This window comes from Hevea brasiliensis, chromosome 4 (genome assembly GCF_030052815.1).
Source record: "Hevea brasiliensis isolate MT/VB/25A 57/8 chromosome 4, ASM3005281v1, whole genome shotgun sequence".
Lineage (NCBI taxonomy): Eukaryota > Viridiplantae > Streptophyta > Magnoliopsida > Malpighiales > Euphorbiaceae > Hevea > Hevea brasiliensis.
Genome location: NC_079496.1, coordinates 113,243,600 through 113,264,972, shown reverse-complemented (window position 1 = coordinate 113,264,972; position 21,373 = coordinate 113,243,600). Strand labels below are relative to the sequence as shown.

Here is a 21,373-nt window from a genome sequence, read left to right as displayed (position 1 = left end):
ACAAATAATTATTTTTCACAAGTAAACTGGTCCAATGGATTGATTTAGTTGGGTTTAGTCTTAGATCAAATCAAGTTTAGAAAACCCAAATGCATTCTATAAGATATTGAACTAAATTAAAGAGACAAATCAAATTAAGCGAAATCAAAATAAACCGATTTAACTCGATTTATAAGTTTTATACCCTTTCAACAACCAAACAAAACTCAAGGATTTCTTTCAGAAATAACCCAAAATCTCAAGTTCTTATTAACAATCTCGGGAAACAACTACAATCCATCACCAACACAATGAATCTCAATAAAATAAAATCGCAACTAAAACATTAAACTGAGGAGAACTAAGCTGATTTCAAGTTCTCAAGTTAATCTAGAAATAAATTGATTCAATTCAGTTCATATGAAACTGTTGATAAGGCAGTCCGGCATGCTTGATGTAGAGTATTTTCTACATTGCTTGGTTAGTGAGTAGTGTGAATTTCTCTGGAGTCTTGCCAGATAATGTAGGATTCTTGGGCAAGAATTTGCAAGTTGACTGAAGGAATAATTACAGAAAAAAAAAAAAAAAAAAAGAGTTGTAGCAATTGGTGCAAATATGGTGTATTGAACTTTTTGTAATGCCATTGATCCTTGCTTGGATTGTGGAAGTTTCCAAAAGTACAACAGCTAATTTACATAGTTGTGCAATAGCTATTTATTTTCTAAACAATTTGCTTGCCTTTACTGTTCTATAACTTAGTTTAAGTAACCTTATTTCTGCTAAGAACTACAGGCTGGCTGCAAGTGCACCAACAGTCACAGATCAGACATTTTCATCAGATTCTGATGCATATACTTGATTTGAATTCAATAGGAAGGGAATGGCATCACCATCTCTTCCCATATTCTTCACTCCATAAACCAGGGGATGACTGTAATGAAGTAGGATTTGTAAGACCTCTCTCATGGAAGGCCTCGCAGAAGGCAGTTTGTTGGTACACTTAACCCCAAGTTGAAAAACAAAGCTCATTTCATCTAAGCAAGAAGATTCCATGATCTCCTTATCCAACGCATCGACTATTGGTCTTCCTTCATTCATGTGACGCCATGCCCAGTCTGCTAAGCATGTATTCTCATCCCCAAAATTAGCCTCCTTCCCAGTTGTTAGTTCTAAAAGGACAACCCCAAAGCTGTAGACATCAATTTTCTCGTTCATTCTTGCTGTTTGAGCATACTCTGCAATTTAAGTTGATTCTTTAATAATGGAAAAAAGGGGAAGGAAACAAATCCATAATTATATCACTTACCTGGAGCTATATAGCCGAAAGATCCAGCCACAACAGAAACTGTAGCTTCTCCTTTCTTAACCAATAGCCTTGCCAAACCAAAATCAGCAATTTTTGCATTGAAAGCTGAATCTAGCAGGATATTGCTTGATTTCACATCCCGAAGAATGATTGGGGGTGAGCAGTCATGGTGCAGGTAGGACAAGCCCTGGGCGGCTCCCACTGCAATCCGAAACCTCATAGGCCAGTCTAAGTACACACTTGTTGATCTCTTTTTCACATGCAGCCATTGGTCCAAGCTTTTTCTCTCCATATACTCATAGACAAGAAGTTTTGAATCGTCATTGCAAATATAGCAAAGCAACTTCACTATGTTCAAATGCCTTATTCTACCCAGAATCTGAACTTCTGCATGGAACTGTTTATCAAGCTTTTCGTCTAACTTCTTGTCATTGCAAATTCTTTTCACAGCAACAACAAGACTTGATCGATGCGTAGCCACACGGTATACTTTTCCTGATCCTCCACTGCCAATTAGATTGGTTTCTGTCAGCCCAGACAATATATCTGATACAGTAAAATCCAACTTCTGAAATGAGGTAAGCTTCCATTCTGAATCTAATGCTTGCTTTTTCTTTTGGTAGACTCTGATCACCAAGAATGAGAGCAGCGAAGCCAACGCAAAGACTGTTGCCAAAACACTTGATATCAGAGCTATGGGTTTGGTTGAATTTTCGCTTGATTTTTGAGTACTGAAATTGCAGACATTAAGGCTTAGCAATGAACTTCTGGTACAGAGACCAGGATTATTCAAGAAGCAGTTATTATAAGCAGCGTTTTCTAAACTTATTGGGATTTCCCCTGTGAGATGATTGGAAGAGAGATTGAGAAAAGTAAACCTCAGGGAGTTAAATTGAGGTGGAATTTGGCCTGTAAATTGGTTCTCGGATAAGTCAAGTTCGAGAAGATTACGTAGAGAACCGAATTCCTCTGGGATTTGTCCAGCAAGTTGATTTCGACTCATATTTAGAGTAGTTAATGACTTCCATGAGACTATATCAGAAGGAAGGGATCCACTGAGTTGGTTCCTATCAAGCAAAAGAGTAGTAAGACGAGAAAGAGCGGTTAATTCTTGAGGGATTGTGCCAGAAAACAGGTTGTTACTGGCATTAAAAATTACAAGATTCCTCCAAGAAGCTCCAGTGGGAATTTTACCAGAAAACTTGTTATTACTGATCTCTAGCTTTGAAAGATTCCCTGATACTTCATTAGGAAGCTCACCCATGAACAAATTATCGCTTAACACCAGAAATGTCAAATTGAAAGCTGTCCATAGACCAACAGGAATATTTCCAGTAAATGCATTACGTGAAATACTTACTATGAGCAAACTACTGCAATTCCCAAGCGATTCTGGCAACTCCCCATTGAGATTGTTATCAAAGGCTGCCACTCCTGCTAAATTTCCTCCATTGCATAAAAATTGAGGCAGCCTCCCAATGAGCCTGTTGGATGAAACGTCAACCTTTTTAAGCTTTGAATATCGGCCCAGTTCCGGAGGGAGAACACCCGATAAATTGTTGCTATACAAGCTAAAATCTACCAATGCTGGAAGACGACCAATACTTTGGGGGATTTCACCAGATAACTGATTGTAGAACAGCTTCAAAAGTGATAATTTCCGAAGCTTTCCAAAATCATCAGGTATTGTCCCCGTCAAATTATTATCTGAAAGATCGATTTCAACTAAGTTCAAAGCTTCAACAACACGAGGAATCTCCCCCGATAGCCGGTTCTTGAAAAGATACAGCACACTCAAGTTCTTCAACATGAACAAACTAGAGGGAATGTTCCCTGTTAGTGTATTTCCTGATAAATCCAAGTGCTCCAGTGCCACCATTTCTCCGATCGCTTCTGGAATCTCTCCAATCAGATTTGAGTGAGAAATCCAGAACCACTTGAGTTTCTTCAGCTGGGTGTAACTGGAAGGCAGTCTTGAAGGTAAAAAACCGTTGTAAGCCATAGACAGCCTTTCAAGGTTGGACAAGTTGCCAATTTCCGGAGGGAAAGTACCGTTAAACTTATTCTGATCAAAATCAAGTTCTTTTAGCTTCTGCAACCGCCCAATAGCGGCTGGAATGTTACCAGTGAAGTTATTACCAGAAACGTTAAGGGATGAGAGCCGGGAGAAGCGGTCAATATCATCAGGAATGAAGCCAACAAAGAGGTTTTGGGAGAGGTCCAAGAACTGGAGCTTGGAACAATTAAAGAGAGCCACAGGGAACATTCCAGTGAAGCTGTTGTTAAAACAGTCAAGAACTGTCAGGTTGTTGAGGTCGCAAATGAAGGGTGGGATCGTTCCGTTGATGTTCATTTCGGAAAAATTAAGCTCAGTGACGGAGCTGTTGGTGCAGTTGACTCCTGGCCAAGTGCAATGAGAGGAAGATATTGATGAGTTCCATTGATTAAGAGGAGGTGGATTTTGCCAGTATTGCTTTAGCCTTAGAAGGATTGCTTGTTCCTGCTGATCATAGCTCTGGGACTTGGAATGGATGAGGAGGAAAAGGAAAAGGGTGAAAAGGTGAATTAAGAGAGGAACGAGGGTTATTTTCGGCATTAAGGAGATTGAGATTAAGAGTATGTTTGTTTTGATTTGAAGTGTGCAATTGCAGAGGAGGTTCTCTGGTTCTGGGAATGAGTTAATGTTTTTTTTCAGAGACAGCGCGTACACTGAAACATGAAAACAAACAGCTGATTCCCGCTTCAAAACAGGGGCTGTTTAGTCTTTTTATTATCGGAAGACAATTTAGAGGTTCAAAAGTAAACGGTCATGGCTTTTAACTAAAAAATTATGCGGAAAATTCAAAGCCTTTTAAAAGTTGAATTAGTTTGGTTGAATTGAACTTACTTTTAATTAAATGATAATATCTAAAAATAAAATGGCAATTCATACTTTTAATTTTTGCACTTTCCCTTCATTTGGGAAATTGATTGAAATTTTAGCTAACTGATAAAATAATAAATAATGTCCTTCTAGACTCAAAACATGACACACGCTCCTTCGGGTATGAATACACACCAAAGAGTTTAATAAATAAAAAAAAAATTAAGGATTCATTTTATTTTTCTGAAAAATATTTTTTTATTTTAAAAATATATAAATTTTTTCATTCTTTTTTATTTGAAATGCATAAAAAAATATGTTAAAAAATAATTCTTTTAATTAAAAAAAAGTTAAGTCATTTTTAATAGAAATAATTTTCTTTTTTAAAAAGAAAATTTTATTTTTTAAATTTTAATAATTTTATTAAATTATAAAAGTATTTATAAATATGTGATATAAATATATATAATTAATTTAATATTTTAATCAATGAAAAATATTTTTTAAAAAATAATTTTATAAAAAATATTTTTCAGTTATTTTTTTATAAAACAAATGAAATTTAAAAATAAGTTTATTTCATAAAAATATTTTTTTAAAATATTTTTAATTTTTTATATGAGAAAATAAAATAAAAATATTATAAGAAAATTATTTTTCTAGTCAAGAAAAGAATATTCCTCAAATTTGAAAAATTGACTTACTGTTTCAATACTGAAAAGTCATTTTCCTCTATTCTTATTTGACTGTCATGGGCTCTTTTTTCCTGAGGATCATTTAGGTTTTAGGACCACAAAGACTAATGACCAATTAGTATCTTTAGTTTTTTTTTTTTTTTTTAGTTTTTAATAATAAATTTAATTATTTTTCAACTGATTTTTAATATCATATTAAACAATAAAAAAATAATATATTTTTTCAGAGGAAAATATTTTTTATAGATAAATTATTTTCTATAAAATATGGAATCTAAAAGGTAAATTTTTAATTATTTGGCTAGAATTATAATTAATTTTCAAAATTATATTCAAATTGTCAAAATTCAAAAGAGAAAAACACAAATTCTAGGCATTATGATCAAATTTTAGTTTTTTGTGCAAATTCTTTTTTCACTTTAGAGATGTTTTTAGGGCAATTCACAAGTAATTGAATTTAAATTTTCTCTTCAATTAATTTTAAAAAAGCATTCTTAATGCATAACCTATATGTTCAGAAATTATTTCTTAAATATCAACACTAAAATTAAATTTTAATCAATAAAATGAGAGTAAAATCACTTATTAATTAAATTAATTTTTAATAGCGATCTATTTTTATCATTAACTCGTATGTGTGTGCGTTTTATCTATTGATAAAAAAAAATTAAATTAATTTTTAAAATTTTTAAGTAAATTTTCTTTTCTTTTTCAAATATTTTTTTTTTCCGAACAATCAGAACCACTATGGTTAAATAGTCAATCAATTGAATTTTTCATTGATTTCATTATTTATTTTTGTCGATAATCAAACATGGAATTATAAGACTAAGGGCAGTGGGTGAGTCTATTGGCTCTCTCTCTCTTCATTAAATAATATTTTTGGAGGTCAATATTGGATTTGTACAAATTATTTTAAATGTTGTTAAAATAAACAATTTTACAACAAATTATTTTATTATTTTATATTTTTATAATTAAAATTTATAAATTTAATTTTTAAATTAATTTTTATACTCTTTAATATATTTGAAATTTTTTTTTTTCAACAGCCAATTAGAACTGAAATAGTAGCCCTCTTTCTCATGCCAGCCCAACTGACTATTTGCCGTGCCGTGCCGTGCCGTGCGTTGGTATGAATTCAAGTTAGCGAAGGAAAAAGGAAAAATCAAAACGCGCCAATTTTGAATATTGACTTTTGACCATCTTCCATGTGTGCAATTAATTCACCAATCCAATCACACTATTTATTTCATGAAAATAATCTATATATAAAAAATATTTTTTAAAAAATATTTTTTAATTATAATATTAAATTAATAATATATATTTATTTTAGATATATATAAATATTTTTAAAATTTAATTTAGAAAATAAAAAATAATTTAAAAAAAGTTATTTTTATTAAAAATTACTTAATTTTTTATTTTGACAATAAAATATTTTTTCTAATCAATTTTCTTAAATGTCCTAAATACTAAAAAATATAAAAAAATATTTTAAAAAAAAATATTTTCCGTGAAACAACATAGCTTAAGAATTCTCATGGCCACACAATTCCATTTTGAAAAAAAAAAAAGTTTTTCATGAACCTTGCAGTTTAGGCAAGGCTTCAAGTAGGACCACTCAACATAATGAGGAGGAAACTCATATCATCAAAAAACATAATAGATGAAATAGACGAGTATGAATGAGTGTGCCATGCGATCATAAGAATCCAAATAAAAAAAAAAAATTATAGAATTGTGATTAGATTAGCTATATTATATAAGAATAAATATTAGGTATCTAAAATATAACATATTCATTAAATGAATGTGATAAAAATGCGAATGTGTAACACCCCAAAATTTTAAGTTTTATGAGCATTTTTGGTATTTTAATTTTATTTAAATTTTAGGAATTTTTTTTGAGATTTTTCGGATTTTAAAAATCGGGTTCGATTTTCCGAAAATATAAACTTTGATGATTTTTAAAAATTAATTTAAAGACCACGTGGTAAAACTAAAAATATATTTGGAGTCTACGTATTTTTCTGAGTTTTCTGGAATTTTTTCGGAATTTTTGGACCTCGTTTTCGGTCCCGAGGCAGAGTAAAAATTTAAAATTTTGTATCTTGAATCGGACCGGCCGAATCGAACCGGACCGGATCGGACAGGTCGAATCGGACCGGCCTTTTTCTTTTTCTTCTTCCCTTCCCCGCGCGCGTCGACCTCTCTCCCTTCTCTCTCTCTTTTCTCTCCTCCTGCCCCTGGCCGACCACTTCCCCTGCCTCCCACTCGCTGGCCGACCCCACCTCCCGGCAATGGCCGCCCCAAACGCACGGAACGCGCGGCAACGCCTCCTCAAGCGACGTTTCGACTTCCCCGGCCAAAATTCGGCCGATCCGGCCACCAATTGGACCGGGTCTTGTGTCTAAAATCATCTACTCGGTGAGAGCTTTCCATAAACACCAAAAACACCGAAATCCATCAAGCGGTTTGTCTAATTTTTGCTCGGGAAGTTTTTAGCCCATTTCGACTTTTGGGCTAGATTTCTCGAAAACCGTGAATCCCACGAGAAAACCGAGGGTACCAGCACGCTCCACTCGTTGAGAGCTTCGCGACGACATAAATTTCAAATTTTTCCGACACCGTTTTTCGGTGGGTCCCACGGAACTTCGCAGTATTTTTCCGAGCATTTAATGAGCTTAGAAAATTCTGAAAAATTTATGTACTAACCCCCGTGTTATGGGCTTCGTGTAGGTATCCTCAATTCGCGGAAATTCGGCGGTTGACCTGGCCTCAGGAATTTACGGCGCATGCACTGCACTGGAAAAGTCTCCGAATTGGATCGAGGTTTTGGCTAGCCCCCCATTGTCAGACGTCCCGAGCGCGTTCCAGAAGTCGGAATAGGCAAAGGTAAACCCGAACCTTGCTTTTTCGTAATTTTCTAGTGCTTAAATAAGATTAAAAATCCATAAAATATTTGTGATAGCTTAGAAAATTATGATTCTTTTTGCAATAGCTTAGTAATATTGCTAAGGACCGCGGGGCAAAGTTTAGAATTTTTAGAGCTTGTTTGGGCAGTTTTTGCAAAAATGATCAATTATAAGGACTAAATTGAAATTTTACATATTGTGATGGATGACTGATTTGATGGGCCCAGGAGGGGCTGTGTGATATGATTGAGCTGTGGATATATGGATTGTGAGTATAGAAGTGTGTTTTGAGCACTTTTGCAGGTTGGGTAGGTCCTAGGTATAGGGGAGACTCTGCCGGATTTTCGGCACGACTTAGGACGTAATTGGTCTTTTCTTGAATTGTATTGAGTCATTTGTATTAAATAATTGTAATATAATTGTCGTGAGTCGACCTTTCTTCCGCCCACCGCCACAAAGTGATTGTCGTCAAGTCCGTGAGTAAAATATTAATTTTAATTGTAATTTCGATATTATTATATGTTCAAAGATGCCCATGCATCACTTATATGCATATATTTATGTAGTTAAACTCTAGGCACGATTTATGTTGCATTCATAATCGTAACGTGCCATGAGTGTTGTTGTGGTAATTTGGAGCAAGCAGCGTTCGTTGGCGTGCGTGTGATGTGGTGTGGACTATGGATAGGGCGGTAGTCACGCTTGAGTTCTTCTGGGACCCGATCCTTCTGGGGTAGTCACGCTTGAGTTCTTCATTGGGACCCTCGATTTGGTTTATTAAGCGAAAGTCCGCTTGAGTTCTTCACGGCACCAGTTGGATTTAAGAGGGTCAGATAGGGAATCAGCTCCCATATATTATGATTGATGTTACAGGGTGCGTGTGTTCTCCAAATTACCTTTTTGATGTTATGATGTGAAAATATTGTTGCTGTTGCATTTCACTCCACAGGTTGCATTAGTACTAGATAGTTATAGAGATTATGGTTAAAATTGATATTTTACTCTCTGAGTCGAACGCTCACTCCTGTTCAAAAATTTTTCCAGGCCACAGGAGGATATTTTTGAGGTTAACCTGCTTTCTCCCTCGCAGGTCGATTACTACTGTTTGTATAAACTTGTTAAATCTTAGAATTTCCGCATGTGTTAGAAATGTTTATTTGATTTGGGTCTGTAACCTAAATTATTATTTTTGACCTGTAAACTTAATATTCTATGCATGTTTGATGGATTGGATGAGGGAGCTGAGCTCCCATTTATTTTTATGCTGATGAGTATGTGGAGGGTGAACTGAGCTCTCCAATTGAGTATTTATTGTGTTTACAGGTCGGGTGAGTCGAAAACTTCCCGTTGAAAAGTCCATTTTATGGCTGGACTCTATCCGTTTGTTTTCTTGAATTTGGGCCCAAATGGGCCTTAGAGATGGGTTAATGAACAGTTAGGCTTACTACAGGTCTTGGGGGCTTTAGGCTGGCCCAGGTCCCAGTGCCGGTCTGGCCCATAGGTTGGGTCGTGACAAATGTGGTATCAGAGCTTAGGCTCCAGATTCTTAGGGAATGTTTGTCTAAAATGTCGAGAAGAGTCTAATAGGAGTCACATGCGGAAAGTAGGGTCCACATTCGTCTTGCATTGTCATCTTTGCTTCTAGTTTCTGCTCCATATATTGTGTATAAATATGAGTCTATAGAGCTGTGTAATGTGCAGTTTTGAATTTTGTGGGCTAATGCTGCTGAATTTCAGGAAAATGCGTAGAAGCAGGAGAGCTGCCACTGCACCAGAACCAGATGTGCCTGACGAGGTGTCAGCACAGGATGAGGCGCCTGCCCCGAGGAGGCGGGGTAGGAGGCCTAGAGCTGCTCAAGTAGAAGAGCAGCTACCACCAGTACAGGATCAGTCTTTTATGGCACAGGGTCCCATGGACCCCATGGCAGCTACTCTAGCTGGGTTGCAGAGGACCATCGACATGATGGCGCAGTATATGGTCCACCCTCCACAACAGCAGCAGTCCACCGCACCAAGAGGGGAACCTTATAAACAGATAATTAATTTCAAGAAGTTGGTGCCTGGTACTTATGATGTGTCAGACGATGCATATCGGTTTTTGGATTCCTGCAGACAGGCAGGAACAGAATTGTCGACACCATATTTTGGCCGATCCCCAAAATCAATAAAAACCTTGAAACCGATCCCCGATACTAAGTCTCCTTTGGACAGCTAATCACATTTCCGATCCCTCTTTGATAGGCTGTCACAATTCCGATCTCTCCTCACAAAGAATTAAATCAAATTGTTAAGTTCTCGCATCAGTCAAAGCTTTACCAGTCTATCGCTCACCGATCTCTCAAACCCATTGTCGAAACTCAGGACCCGTCAAGTATATTCCTGATCTCTGTTGATAAATGAAATGAACTGGCACTAGATCCTTTCTTACCAGTTTTATTGCCGATCTCCCTTTCGAAAGTTTAAGAGCTAAGGTTTTGGTTTGGTTTAATGAGGATTCCGATCTTAAGTGTTCGAGTTAAATTTTCAATTTTAATCAAGTCCCGTTCAGCATTTCTTCCCCACCGATCTCATACTTATTGTGCTTTCCGATCTCTTATACTTAGATTAATAATCACATTTAGTTTTTGCTTTGCTATACTCATACAATCAAATACTTAGGCAATTTGGAGATTTTCCCAATCACATCCATTCATCGAACAAAAGAGACATTCCATTTCATTTCATTTTTTTGTACAAGCTATTCAGCTGGAGGATCACCCCCAGCCTGATTTACATTTTGCTCACTCTCTCTCTCACCCTCGGCTTCCTCTTCACTGTCCTCATCGTCGCCCTCAGGAGCCAGGTCGGCCATCCAAGAGAAGTCTTCTTCTGGGTAATGCTTTTGGAGTTCGGCCAAGAGATCCTTGTGAGCATTCACGTAGGCTCCGGCTATTCCCGACACCATCTCTTCGTCTTTTTCCTTAAGCTCCTCGTCTTTCTCCTTAAGCTCCTCGATGAGTTGAGCAACCTGAGCAGCTTCGTTGGCCTGAAGCTCCTGGACTTCTCCGAGAGCCCGATCCCTTTCAGCCAGGACATGAGACTGTTCAGCCAGCTTGTCTTCATAGTACTTCGCCCGTCCCTCAACTTGAGATATATAATCCCGAGCGGATGAGAGTTGGGATCGGAGGGAAGCCACTTCCTGATTTTTCTTCCTGATCTCCTTACCCAGACGCTGAACCTTTTCCCAAACCATGGTCTGATTCACCAGGCACTCCACGTTCAGGCTCATGGACTGAGTCAAAATATCATCAAGGCTGTTCGGAGATAGCCTGTCCCGATCCTCCCGAAGGAAGATGGAAGACCCCAAGACAAGGGCAAAACCGGGGTTCTCCCTAACAGTCTGGTTATTCTTCAGGGACTCGATTAGCTTTTGAGCGCCACGAGAAGAGGTCTTCCCAGAAGATTGAGAAGGACCCCTTTCTGTGCTTGGAACAATTGGAAGAGGTGGAGGCTGCTCTTCCGATCTAGGAGGAGATCGGACAGCTTCTGCGGTCGGCGGACCCGAGGGTTGAGGCGGGTCTCCTTGTACTTCCCCAGGTTCATGACCAGGTGTTCGAAGCATTTCCGAACGCTTCATCTCCTTTATTTTCCGGAGGATCTCTTTGTCCTTCTTCCGCTTCCTAGAACCCTCACCACCCGCCATACCTGCACAAGGAAAAGGTCAGTGAGATCGCTAAGGTCCTGAGATCTGAGATATAGGAAATACCAATGCCGAGGTCAGAGAGCGGAAGTTCGCGGTCTTGGCCGGTGAGCAGTCGAATAGTCCAATGGTGTAGCTCGGCAGTCACCGCATCCAAACAAGAATACTTTTGAGTGGCGGCCTGACTCTTCAGATCCATCACTATTAAGCTTTCCTCCTGGTTCAGGGTAATATGCTTCGGAAGCAAAGGCCCCTGGTACCACCACCACGGGGAAGTCCTCAAAGCGGCTGGATCTTTGCTCCTCGGAATGAAGAAACGGTTCTTCCAATTCTTAAGGGATGAGGGCAGATCGGAAAAAGCCCGCAATGAGGCTTCGCTGAAAGAACCGATGTTCGTCATCCTTTGGCGAGTTAGTGCATGCAGCTCGGCGAACACCTTAGCCGTAGGTCTGATTCCCTTAGCTCGGCATAGACCTCGGAAGGCTACCAAGATCCGCCACGAGTTAGGGTGAATTTGAGCAATGCACGCTCGGTGAAGTTTTAGGACCTCCTTATAGAAATCATCTAAAGGGAACCGAAGACCGGCCTTTAACTGTTCCTCGTACACCATAACCATGTCATTCTCTTCAAAGGAGTGATCGACACGAAGATCGCCGTGGCACTTGATTAGCTCGTACGAATCAGGCCGAATGTTGTACTCTTGGCTAAACGATTGCAGATCGGATTCTCGAAGAACCGACGGTAGCTCGTCTATAGGGAGAGTCTCCCTCCCTGAGGAACGAACATGCCTCGATGGTATGATCCGCCCCCGAGCTGGAACGGAGGCCCTAGGAGGTTCAGGTTGCGTGCTCGGCCCGACGACCTCTTCTTCATCGGACGACCATGAGAACTGAATGGAAGGAGGGCTCGCCGCTCTCTGACCTTCGACACCGCTCATTTTCAAAGGAAATAAAGAACTTAAACTAAAAAGAAGATCAAAGCCCTTACCGGAGTCTGATCGGCGTCGGAAGAACTGGAGAAAATGAGAGAACTTCGAAGTTGTGAGCAAGAGACTGAAAACGGAATGAGAGAACTGGCTAGCCCCTCACCCCTATTTATACTAGTCCGAGCATTTAATGCTCGCGAGGTTCCATGCAGTGCATCGGTTAACGGGATTCGCCAGCTGTTCTGACACGTCTCTCGAACATTCCGAGATCGGTTAATTGGAGATCGGCATAATAAGTTGAATATTTTGAATAAAGGATCAGTTAAGAGTCATTTTGTTAGGAACCAGATCGGACAAATATATCAGAGATCGGAAAATAATCAATAAGATAATAATTGGAGAAACAAGACTTTTATTTCCAAAAAGATCGGATTACATCATTAGGACGATCTCTAGGGATCGGATTACAATAAAGGACTAACTACATCATTTGGGTGATCTCTAGAGATCTGATTATATTGACAGACTACATCATTTTGGGCGATCTCTAAGGATCGGAATACACTAGAGATCTGACTATATCAAAAGGCTGATCTAAGGATCAGTTTATAACTTATCCCAAGGATATTGCCGACCGGATGCTTAATCCGCTGTCGGAACACCCAATGTGGGAGGAAACCGCTGTCGGAACACTCAATGTGATGGAAAGCCGAATGAACTCAGTTGAGCGACTCGAGATCGGTACAACCGAGGTCCGCAATACAGGTCGGTCAAATCCAGTTCTCTCACCATCGTCAGTTAAGGTTATGCGATCACCGGGATCGTAAATTTTCAGCCGGTGGTTAAAGAAGCTCATCGGAAAGGGATCAAAAACCACAATCATGGCCGGAACTTCCGCCGGAGCAGCTAGAACAGGAAAAGTAAGAAGGAAGAGAGGAAAATCAGATGGAGGAAATGTCTCTGTCCACAAGGGTATATATAGGGGAAAATGAGCATTTATTGCTGAGCAGAAAACGAAGCGAACGCTTCGGGAATCGAGGGGCAATTAATGCTTTGACCAGACCGGACCTGAGGAAGGGAAAAGATCAGAATAATGGATCGGAAGATGGGAGACCAGCATGAAAGATCAGAAAAGAGCATGTGAAAGAGATCAGAAAGAGGAGGGATCGGAAGGCAAAAAGAATAAGACAAATCCCAATAACCGTCGTCAGAATCAGAGCCGAGGTAGTTAAAGCGTGGCAGACGAGATCTCCACCGCACGCCTAAGAATCGCCCACAATGCTGATAGGTGCTAGGGTATGTCATGACAGTCCTGTACATCCCAATCTCCACCGTTGATCCCACTTGTAAGGACAAACCCGGAACCCTTGGATCAAGAGAGAAGACGACAATACCAGCGTCTTTCGCTCTTAGCCCTCAGATCGTTCCGGACAAGAAGATTTGGGACCGTCAGATGGAAAGAAGAAAAGGACAAATATTATGAAGAGTGATCTCAGCCATTCATTTTGATTCTCTTTAATTCCTGAACATCCGATCATGTCCTTCGAAATCCTGACCTTCCATCTCCCTCAAAATAAATCCTGACCCTTCAAGGGGAGCACCCGGTTCCTATAAATACCTGCATGAAAAACTGTTCAAAGGAGGGACGGGCAAAAAGAGAGGCTGTTATTATAGTGGAGGAACTCTGAAACTTCATTCAGTTTGTTACTCTGCTACTTAGAAGTGTTGATTAAAAGACTTTTGAAACTAGTTTTCTGAAGTGTTTTCTTGAAAAGGATTCTGAATACTGGAACTCTACATTTTCAGTTTGTTCATTATCTGGTCACACTCTCATCTCTGTTTTCATTCCCATTGTCCAAGACTTCATTCGACTCGGTTTTTTTATTTTAATCTGATCATATTTTAACTAAGCACCCTTCGGTTCACGACGAAAACCAGTCCTCAGGCTAATCAGTCCACTGTCTTATCTCTATTTGCCACCCAGTAGTTATCTCAATAGATTTGGCTCCTCACAGGTAAGAGCTCATATTACTGTTTTATTAAGTGTTTACGTTTACTTTTCGCAATTTCTTTGTTATTCTTACGTATGTGATTTTCTCCAAGTTCATTTTTTGCAAAAGGGACCCCAAAGAATGTTACTCACGAGTTGTCTCTTTAGTGATTAGCCCGTCATTTTATTAAATTTCGTCATTTCTGAATGCGAGCTCTCTAGCTCCTAGTAGCGTGTAAATGGTCAGGTAAGACGTAGGTAACTGCAATTTAAGGATCTCTTTTAAAAGAGAGAACCTGAATAACACGTCAGGAAAATAGCCAAACTACTAGGCTGACGTAAATGGCAATTCGGCAAAGATGCCATAAAGTGGAATAAAACCGAAATAAACGAAGCAGAATAGATCGGTCATTAATAGGTATTGGTAAAATGGCTACATGGGAGGCCGATAAATCGAGTCCGGCATTCCCTGTTTAGTCACAAGGTGCCGAGAAGCCTTACCCTCAGCATCTTTGAGTGCCAGAATCCTTAGCTTTAGGCTCTTATGTCATGTAGCTGAAATTAAAATTCGGGTGATCGGAAAATTCCTTTTCAGGCTCCTGTTAATCTAAAAGAGATCGGAGGAGAGTTCTTATCTGGTCTCAACTCAAAATTTTAACAAACGTTAAGTAGAGATCGGAAGAGAGTTCTTATCTGGTCTCAACTCGAAAATTTAATAGGTACCTAAAAGAGATCGGAGGAGGATTCTTATCCGATCTCTAATCAGAATTTTAATAAATAGGAGATCGGAGGAGGGTTCTTATCCGGTCTCCACCTGAAATAACTTAAAAGAGATCGGAGGAGAGTTCTTGTCCGATTCTCACACCAAATCTTAATAATCCCAAAATAAAAAAACAATTCGTAACGTCAATTCACTAAGGTTGTCTCATTTACTTATGTATCTGGGTAATCCGAATTTAGTGAAAGATCAAATATTCCTTTTACCAAAAGGATTAACATTCCCATTCAAGCCCTCCTAACTAATTTATGAAGAACGCAAAATTAAATCTACTTACCCTTATTAAGGGACGAGGTGGGGTGCCTAACACCTTCCCCACCCGTTTACGGACCCCGAACCTAGAATCTCTGTTTTGAAGTGGTTTCATTTTTAATTTATCTTCTCAAATGGTTTTCCTTAGTTTTCCCTCAAAACTAAGGTGGCGACTCCTCACTTCTTCCCACTTCGGTGAGTTGATCGTCCAGGCGACCGCAAAATCCATTGCGACAGCTTGGCGACTCCACTGGGGACGTATCCTACACTAAAGACTGACTTAACCCCGGTCTAGTGGTCCAAGAGTAGATTTAATTTTGTCAGATCAAATTATAGTTAGATGGGCTCATTCGGCGATGTTTTATGCGTTAATTATTATTGCTGCTAACTATTTTGTTTGTTTTGCCTGTTCTATTTCCTATAGTGCTCTTCATTTCAAAAAAGAAAAAGGGGGAAAAATGGAAAAATAAAATCCCCCTGAATTGGGAAGAGGTAAAGGTGTCCCTTCACACACTGAACACTCACACAATGTCCTCACACACTATGGTCCTAACCCGGGCTTTCTTACCCTTTTAGGAAAGTAGGAGGGGGTCATGTAAGTGCAGTGGGTTTTACCCCGTTAGTATCCGTGAAGGCTTCTGCTCAAATTGAAACTCGTTCTATTCACCGTGATACCCGTGGAATTTTCCCGACAATATCATGGGGGTAGAATGGGGCTCTACTGTTTACAGTAGGGGCAATTTGGGAACCTGTGGCTTTTAGAAAATTAGATCCTGAGCTAAACTATCACAATAGCTGAAAGCCGTAGTAAACTACCTTATAAGATAGAACTATCCAGATAGGTAGAGCTCACCCAGTATTAGGAGTCTCCCTACTATAGGACAAAAGGGGCATACTTACTCTTACCCTATTCTGCTTTAATTTCCTTTTGTTCATTTTTTTAGGGGTAATCTTGAATCCTACTAGAACACCTACACATTTTCCTACTTTGATAAATGTGTACGTGTCACCCTGTCAACAGTATGATTCAAAATTACCCTAATTTGTCTTACTAACGAATTTTCCCGCAGGCGTTACCAAACCAAGAGTCTGTAGAAGGATAGGCATCATTTTTATCATGGCATCCTCGAGTCAGTCGGCAGAAGAGGCTCAGCATGCTAAACTTTGGTCCAAATCAGCTCATAGGTCGGTACCCTCGCAAAATGATGTTTCCGAGGCACACGCTAGCTCAATACCTTCACTAGATCTGGATAAAATAGAGGTCAGAATGAACAACCTCGAGGGTCTGTCTAACGGATGGAGGTCGCTTCCCGATCAGGCCAAGGCACGTTTTGAAGAGAAGTACGGGAGGATTGCAACCTTAATGCAAGTCAAGGTCCAAATCCCGGCATTAAAGGCCATGTTGTTAGTCTGGAATCCTAAGTACGGGGTATTCTCTTTCAATGACATTGATACGGTCCCCACTATGGAAGAATATCAGGCATTACTAAGGATTCCTTACTCATCACAGAACCGGATCTACCTCCACCTCGAGCATAGGCAGACCTGGAAACGATTGGCACATATGTTGGGTACTCCCCCAGAAGAGGCGAAGTCAAAAGAAACAGTCAAAGGGAACACGCATGGATGGTATTGGACATACCTCAAGAAGCGGTTAGATCAATACCTCCAAGAGAAACAGTGGGATCAAGCTTCAGTGGCACTCGCCTTGGGAATCTATGGTCTGATTCTGTTCCCGGGGCCATTGGGAATCATCACTTGCAGCGCGGTGGAGGTATTTTGGACGGTAGAAAGGCAGGAGATCAATCCGATACCAGCAATCCTTGCGGAGACCTTATTAACCCTAACCTACTGCAAACAACAGGGCAAAGGGTCCATTAAGTGTTGTTCTCAGTTGCTATACCTCTGGATTATCAGTCACACGTGCCCTGCAGAGACTAAGGGATTGACTTGGTACCTTGATCAACCTCCCATTGAGAAGATGACCCGGTTAGTAATCAGTCCAAAGAACGAGCAGCAGTGGTGGGAACGGATTTTGAGTTTCAATAGCCATGATTACTGTTGGAGGAAGTTGTGGACGTCAGGCCAACCCGTTCTGATCGGTACGGGGGGTAATCAGTCGGTATCCCTGATTGGAGTAACCGGGTATACAAGTTACACTCCGGCATTGGTAATGAGGCAGTTTGGCTCAACAAAGTCCGTGATCAACATCAAAGAATACCACCAAGGTCACTTCTACCATGAGCTCAAGGGAGAAGAAGGGTTGAAAGTGGCTCGCAAGTCTTGGGAGAACACCACTCTGATGAAGAGATCACCTAAAGGCCCAAGTGCCTCGGGCGATTATCTTAAATGGAGAGCTGACAGGGACCGAGAACATTCAACTACAGGATTCGAGGACAGCAACCCTCGCCAAAACGCCCTATTAGAGGAAGCTGATAATCGCCTGGTTGACTCGCTACAAAAGGCCAATACCGAGAACTCGCAACTGCAAGAACGAATGAAACAGTTGGAGGACCAACAGCAACAACTTAAAAGAAAAATGAGAAGGCTCAAGGAAGAGGCAAGGGCCGAAAGGATGGGGTTCAAAGAGCAAGAAGTACACTGGGAAAAGGAAAGAGACTCTCTCCAAGCTGAGGTAAAAGAAGTTAAAGTGCAGAATAGTAAACTTCAGGAAAAGATGAAATACCAAGAAATACTCGTTGAAGAGTATAAAGAAGAAAACAAGAAGAAGAAGATTGAATTAAAAGAACAGGCACTACTCATCAACGATATCTTGAAAGAGTGTGCTAAGGAAAGGAAAGAGAAAGAAAAACAAGCTGCTCTCTACCAAGAGTTGAAAAAGAATGTTGATCAGCTGGAGAGAATAATAGCACAGGGAAAACAAGAATTATTACCTGAATCCGAGTACGCTCTAAAAGCATTCGACCCTGCCAAGCAAGAAGAAAGGATATATGAGTATCTTAGGAAGTGCCATCTCATTATAAAGAACCTTCCAGAGCCCAGACCAATGTAAAGGATACGATGTACAAATTACTCAGTTAATGAAATGATTTTTGGACCATTGTTTAGCGAAATTGTGAATGAATAACATGACTCCCGTAGGAACTCCCTCGCTAGGGTTATGTGAAAAATTGGATGTGCTATATGGACAGGTATCATAAATGCGCATTCAATCCCGTCATTTACAGTCGGACTATCGAACGATGCCATGATAAAGTCAATGCGATTATCCTTTTGCAGATTTCAACCTGGCTCTCAAATGCCACTGTATCCTTCGTCCAGACCAGGACTTTTAGTTTCTTTGCGAAATCTAAAATTCATTTAAATTTTTTTTACCTCCTCACAGGAAATCAATATTGATTCAAACAAGGCAAGTCTGACCAAGCACACGGTTCAACCTAAGCGAGTGTACTTAACAAGATCTCGAACAAGGAAGATAATGGAAAATCAGGAACAAGTACAGAACCTACAGGGGCAGGTCTCCGAGTTGAAAGATCAGCTTTCTGAAATTATGAGACTAATGAAGGAAATGTCTCAGAATAAACCTACTTCGGAGCCTAGCCCACCATTACCTCCTCCGCCCCCTACGACAAATGATCCTCATCAAACTTCAACTTCTTTTACCTTTCAGTCTCCCATCCCGGACCCGACAATCACTGTCAATCCGGTTACCACAAATAATGACCTACCTTACTCTCATTACCCAACCATTCCAAACACCGACCCTTACCCTTCAAATTCAATCCCTCCAATTCACTTCACCCCTCATCTCCCAACTGGGGGAATATCCCAGGCAGTGGGAGGGGAAAATAAGTCAAAAGAAAGCGAGAAACTGTCTGCTCTAGAGGAAAGATTGAGAGCAATTGAAGGGCTGAATATGTATGGCTCTGTGGATGTGGCATCACTTAGATTGGTTCCCGATGTGGTGGTACCTCCTAAATTCAAGGTCCCCGATTTTGACAAGTATACTGGGAATTCGGACCCTCGAATTCATTTGGCCACCTATATTGCCAAGATGTCCTCTATGACAGATGATGACAGATTGTTAATCCACTTCTTCCACGAGAGTCTCTCTGGAGCAGCCCTGAGGTGGTGCGTTCAGTTAGATAGGAGCAGGCTGCGCTCCTGGAAGGATTTAGCCGAGGCCTTTTTGAAGCAGTACAAATTTAACTGCGATGTGGCCCCCACAAGGAGGGATCTTCAGAATCTGGTGCAGAAAGATCGGGAAAGCTTCAAGGAGTATGCCCAAAGATGGAGAGAAAAGGCGGCAGAAGTCCACCCTCCGTGGATCGACAATGAATCAGGTTTCTCTATTTATTGAAACTTTGAAGGCTCCCTACTTCAACTTGATGATTGGGAACACTTCCAACAGTTTCTCTGACATCATCCAGACGGGTGAGAGAATTGAAGCCAACTTAAGAATGGGACGACTGCAGGAGTCAGCTGAGAACCCTGTAAAGAAGACTGCCAGCTTTGGCAAGAAAAAGGAGGGTGATGTGCATTCCATCACTCGGCAGAATAATTACTCCCAGTTTCCCCAAAATAACTACCGGCCATATCCTTCCTCTCATGGCCAAACCATTGCGAACATCCCGCCTCCTCTCCCAAATTATCCACAACCACGCCCACAATATTCCCCGCCTGCAAATTACCAACCAAGACCACCTCCTCCTCCCGTTCAACCAAGACCACCACCAAACAACCCGAGACCTCCAAGGAACCCTGATCCACCTCTTCCCCTCCCTCTCAGTGAAATATACCGATACCTTGTCGGTATAAACCAAATTGTACCAGTCCCCTTGGACCCAATCCAGCCGCCATATCCCAGGTGGTATGATACCACTGCCCGTTGTGAGTACCATGGAGGGGCACAAGGGCATTCAACTGATAACTGCGGGGCACTCAGAGGGAGAGTGCACGCTTTAATCCGAAACGGGTGGTTGAAGATCGAGGGAAATGGTTCCCTCCCCAATGTTACCTCAAACCCACTGCCTAACCATAATGCGGGCAGTGGTGTAAATATGATAGAGTCTAAGGGAGAAGGATCAACACCAGAAGTGGATAAGCTGGTTCCTTTCTTTAAGGAGATTTTTGCTGTAGCAATGAGGGAAGGCTACCTTTGCCCTCAGGTAGTGGGATTCGAAGAGAGTACGGGGTGTCCTTACCATGGAGGCGCAACTGACCATGAGCTGCGAGATTGTGAGGGGTTCAGGCAAGAGGTCCGGAACTTATTGTCTCTCAAGGTTCTGAGATATCAGACGAGGTCGAAGACGGAAGAGGAAGTGAACACCACTAGATTCAGCCAAACGGCTTCTACCTCCAAACCCAGAATCACCTTCTCACCCCCGATAGCCTCACCGCCAGTAACAGTCATCCGAACTCCGCCCCAGCTCCCAGTCACCAATACTCACGCTGTCCCTTGGAACTATAATTTCCAAGCTTTCACTCAGGCAGCGTCAAGCAGTACATCTGCTCCTAGTCTTTTCTCACCTCCGGCACCACCAAAACCATGTTTCGCTCCTCACGAGCATTTCAGGATGACTTATGCTGGACCTACCAGCAACATTACTCCCCAAACTAGTCCTCAGCCTGTTATCGCAACAAAGCCCTCTCCACCTGAGCAAGAAGTCGAGTTTATAACTCGAAGTGGGAGGTGTTACGGGAACGAAGAAAGAGAAAAGAGGAAAGGAAAAGTAAAAATGGGAGAGTCATCAAGAAATACAGAAGAGGAGGTTGAGAAAGCAGGGGAAGTAGACCCGGCTGAACATAAGGAAGAGGAAGAACTGCTGCTCCAAATAATGAAACAGAGCGAGTATGATGTGGTGGAGCAGTTGAGAAAAACACCCGCTGAATTTCATCAAGTATCACTGATCCTGAGCTCAGAAGTCCACAGACAAGCCTTACAAAGAATCCTGGATCAAGCCTTTGTAAACCCCGACATTACTCCGGGGCAGTTTGAGAAGATAGTAGGACAAATACAGGCAT

At 40.7% G+C, this 21,373-nt stretch overlaps 1 protein-coding gene across 1 annotated transcript; it reads right to left on the bottom strand.

Annotated features, from left to right (window-relative positions):
* Positions 1 to 600: 600 nt before the first annotated feature.
* LOC110652738 (receptor-like protein kinase HSL1) lies at positions 601 to 4,053 on the bottom strand. Its single transcript, XM_021808359.2, has 2 exons — positions 1,286 to 4,053; positions 601 to 1,214 (listed from the first exon to the last, which is right to left on the bottom strand). The coding sequence occupies exons 1-2, from the start codon at positions 3,879 to 3,881 to the stop codon at positions 802 to 804; spliced, it is 3,009 nt and encodes a 1,002-aa protein (XP_021664051.2). The 5' UTR covers positions 3,882 to 4,053; the 3' UTR covers positions 601 to 801.
* Positions 4,054 to 21,373: the final 17,320 nt, after the last annotated feature.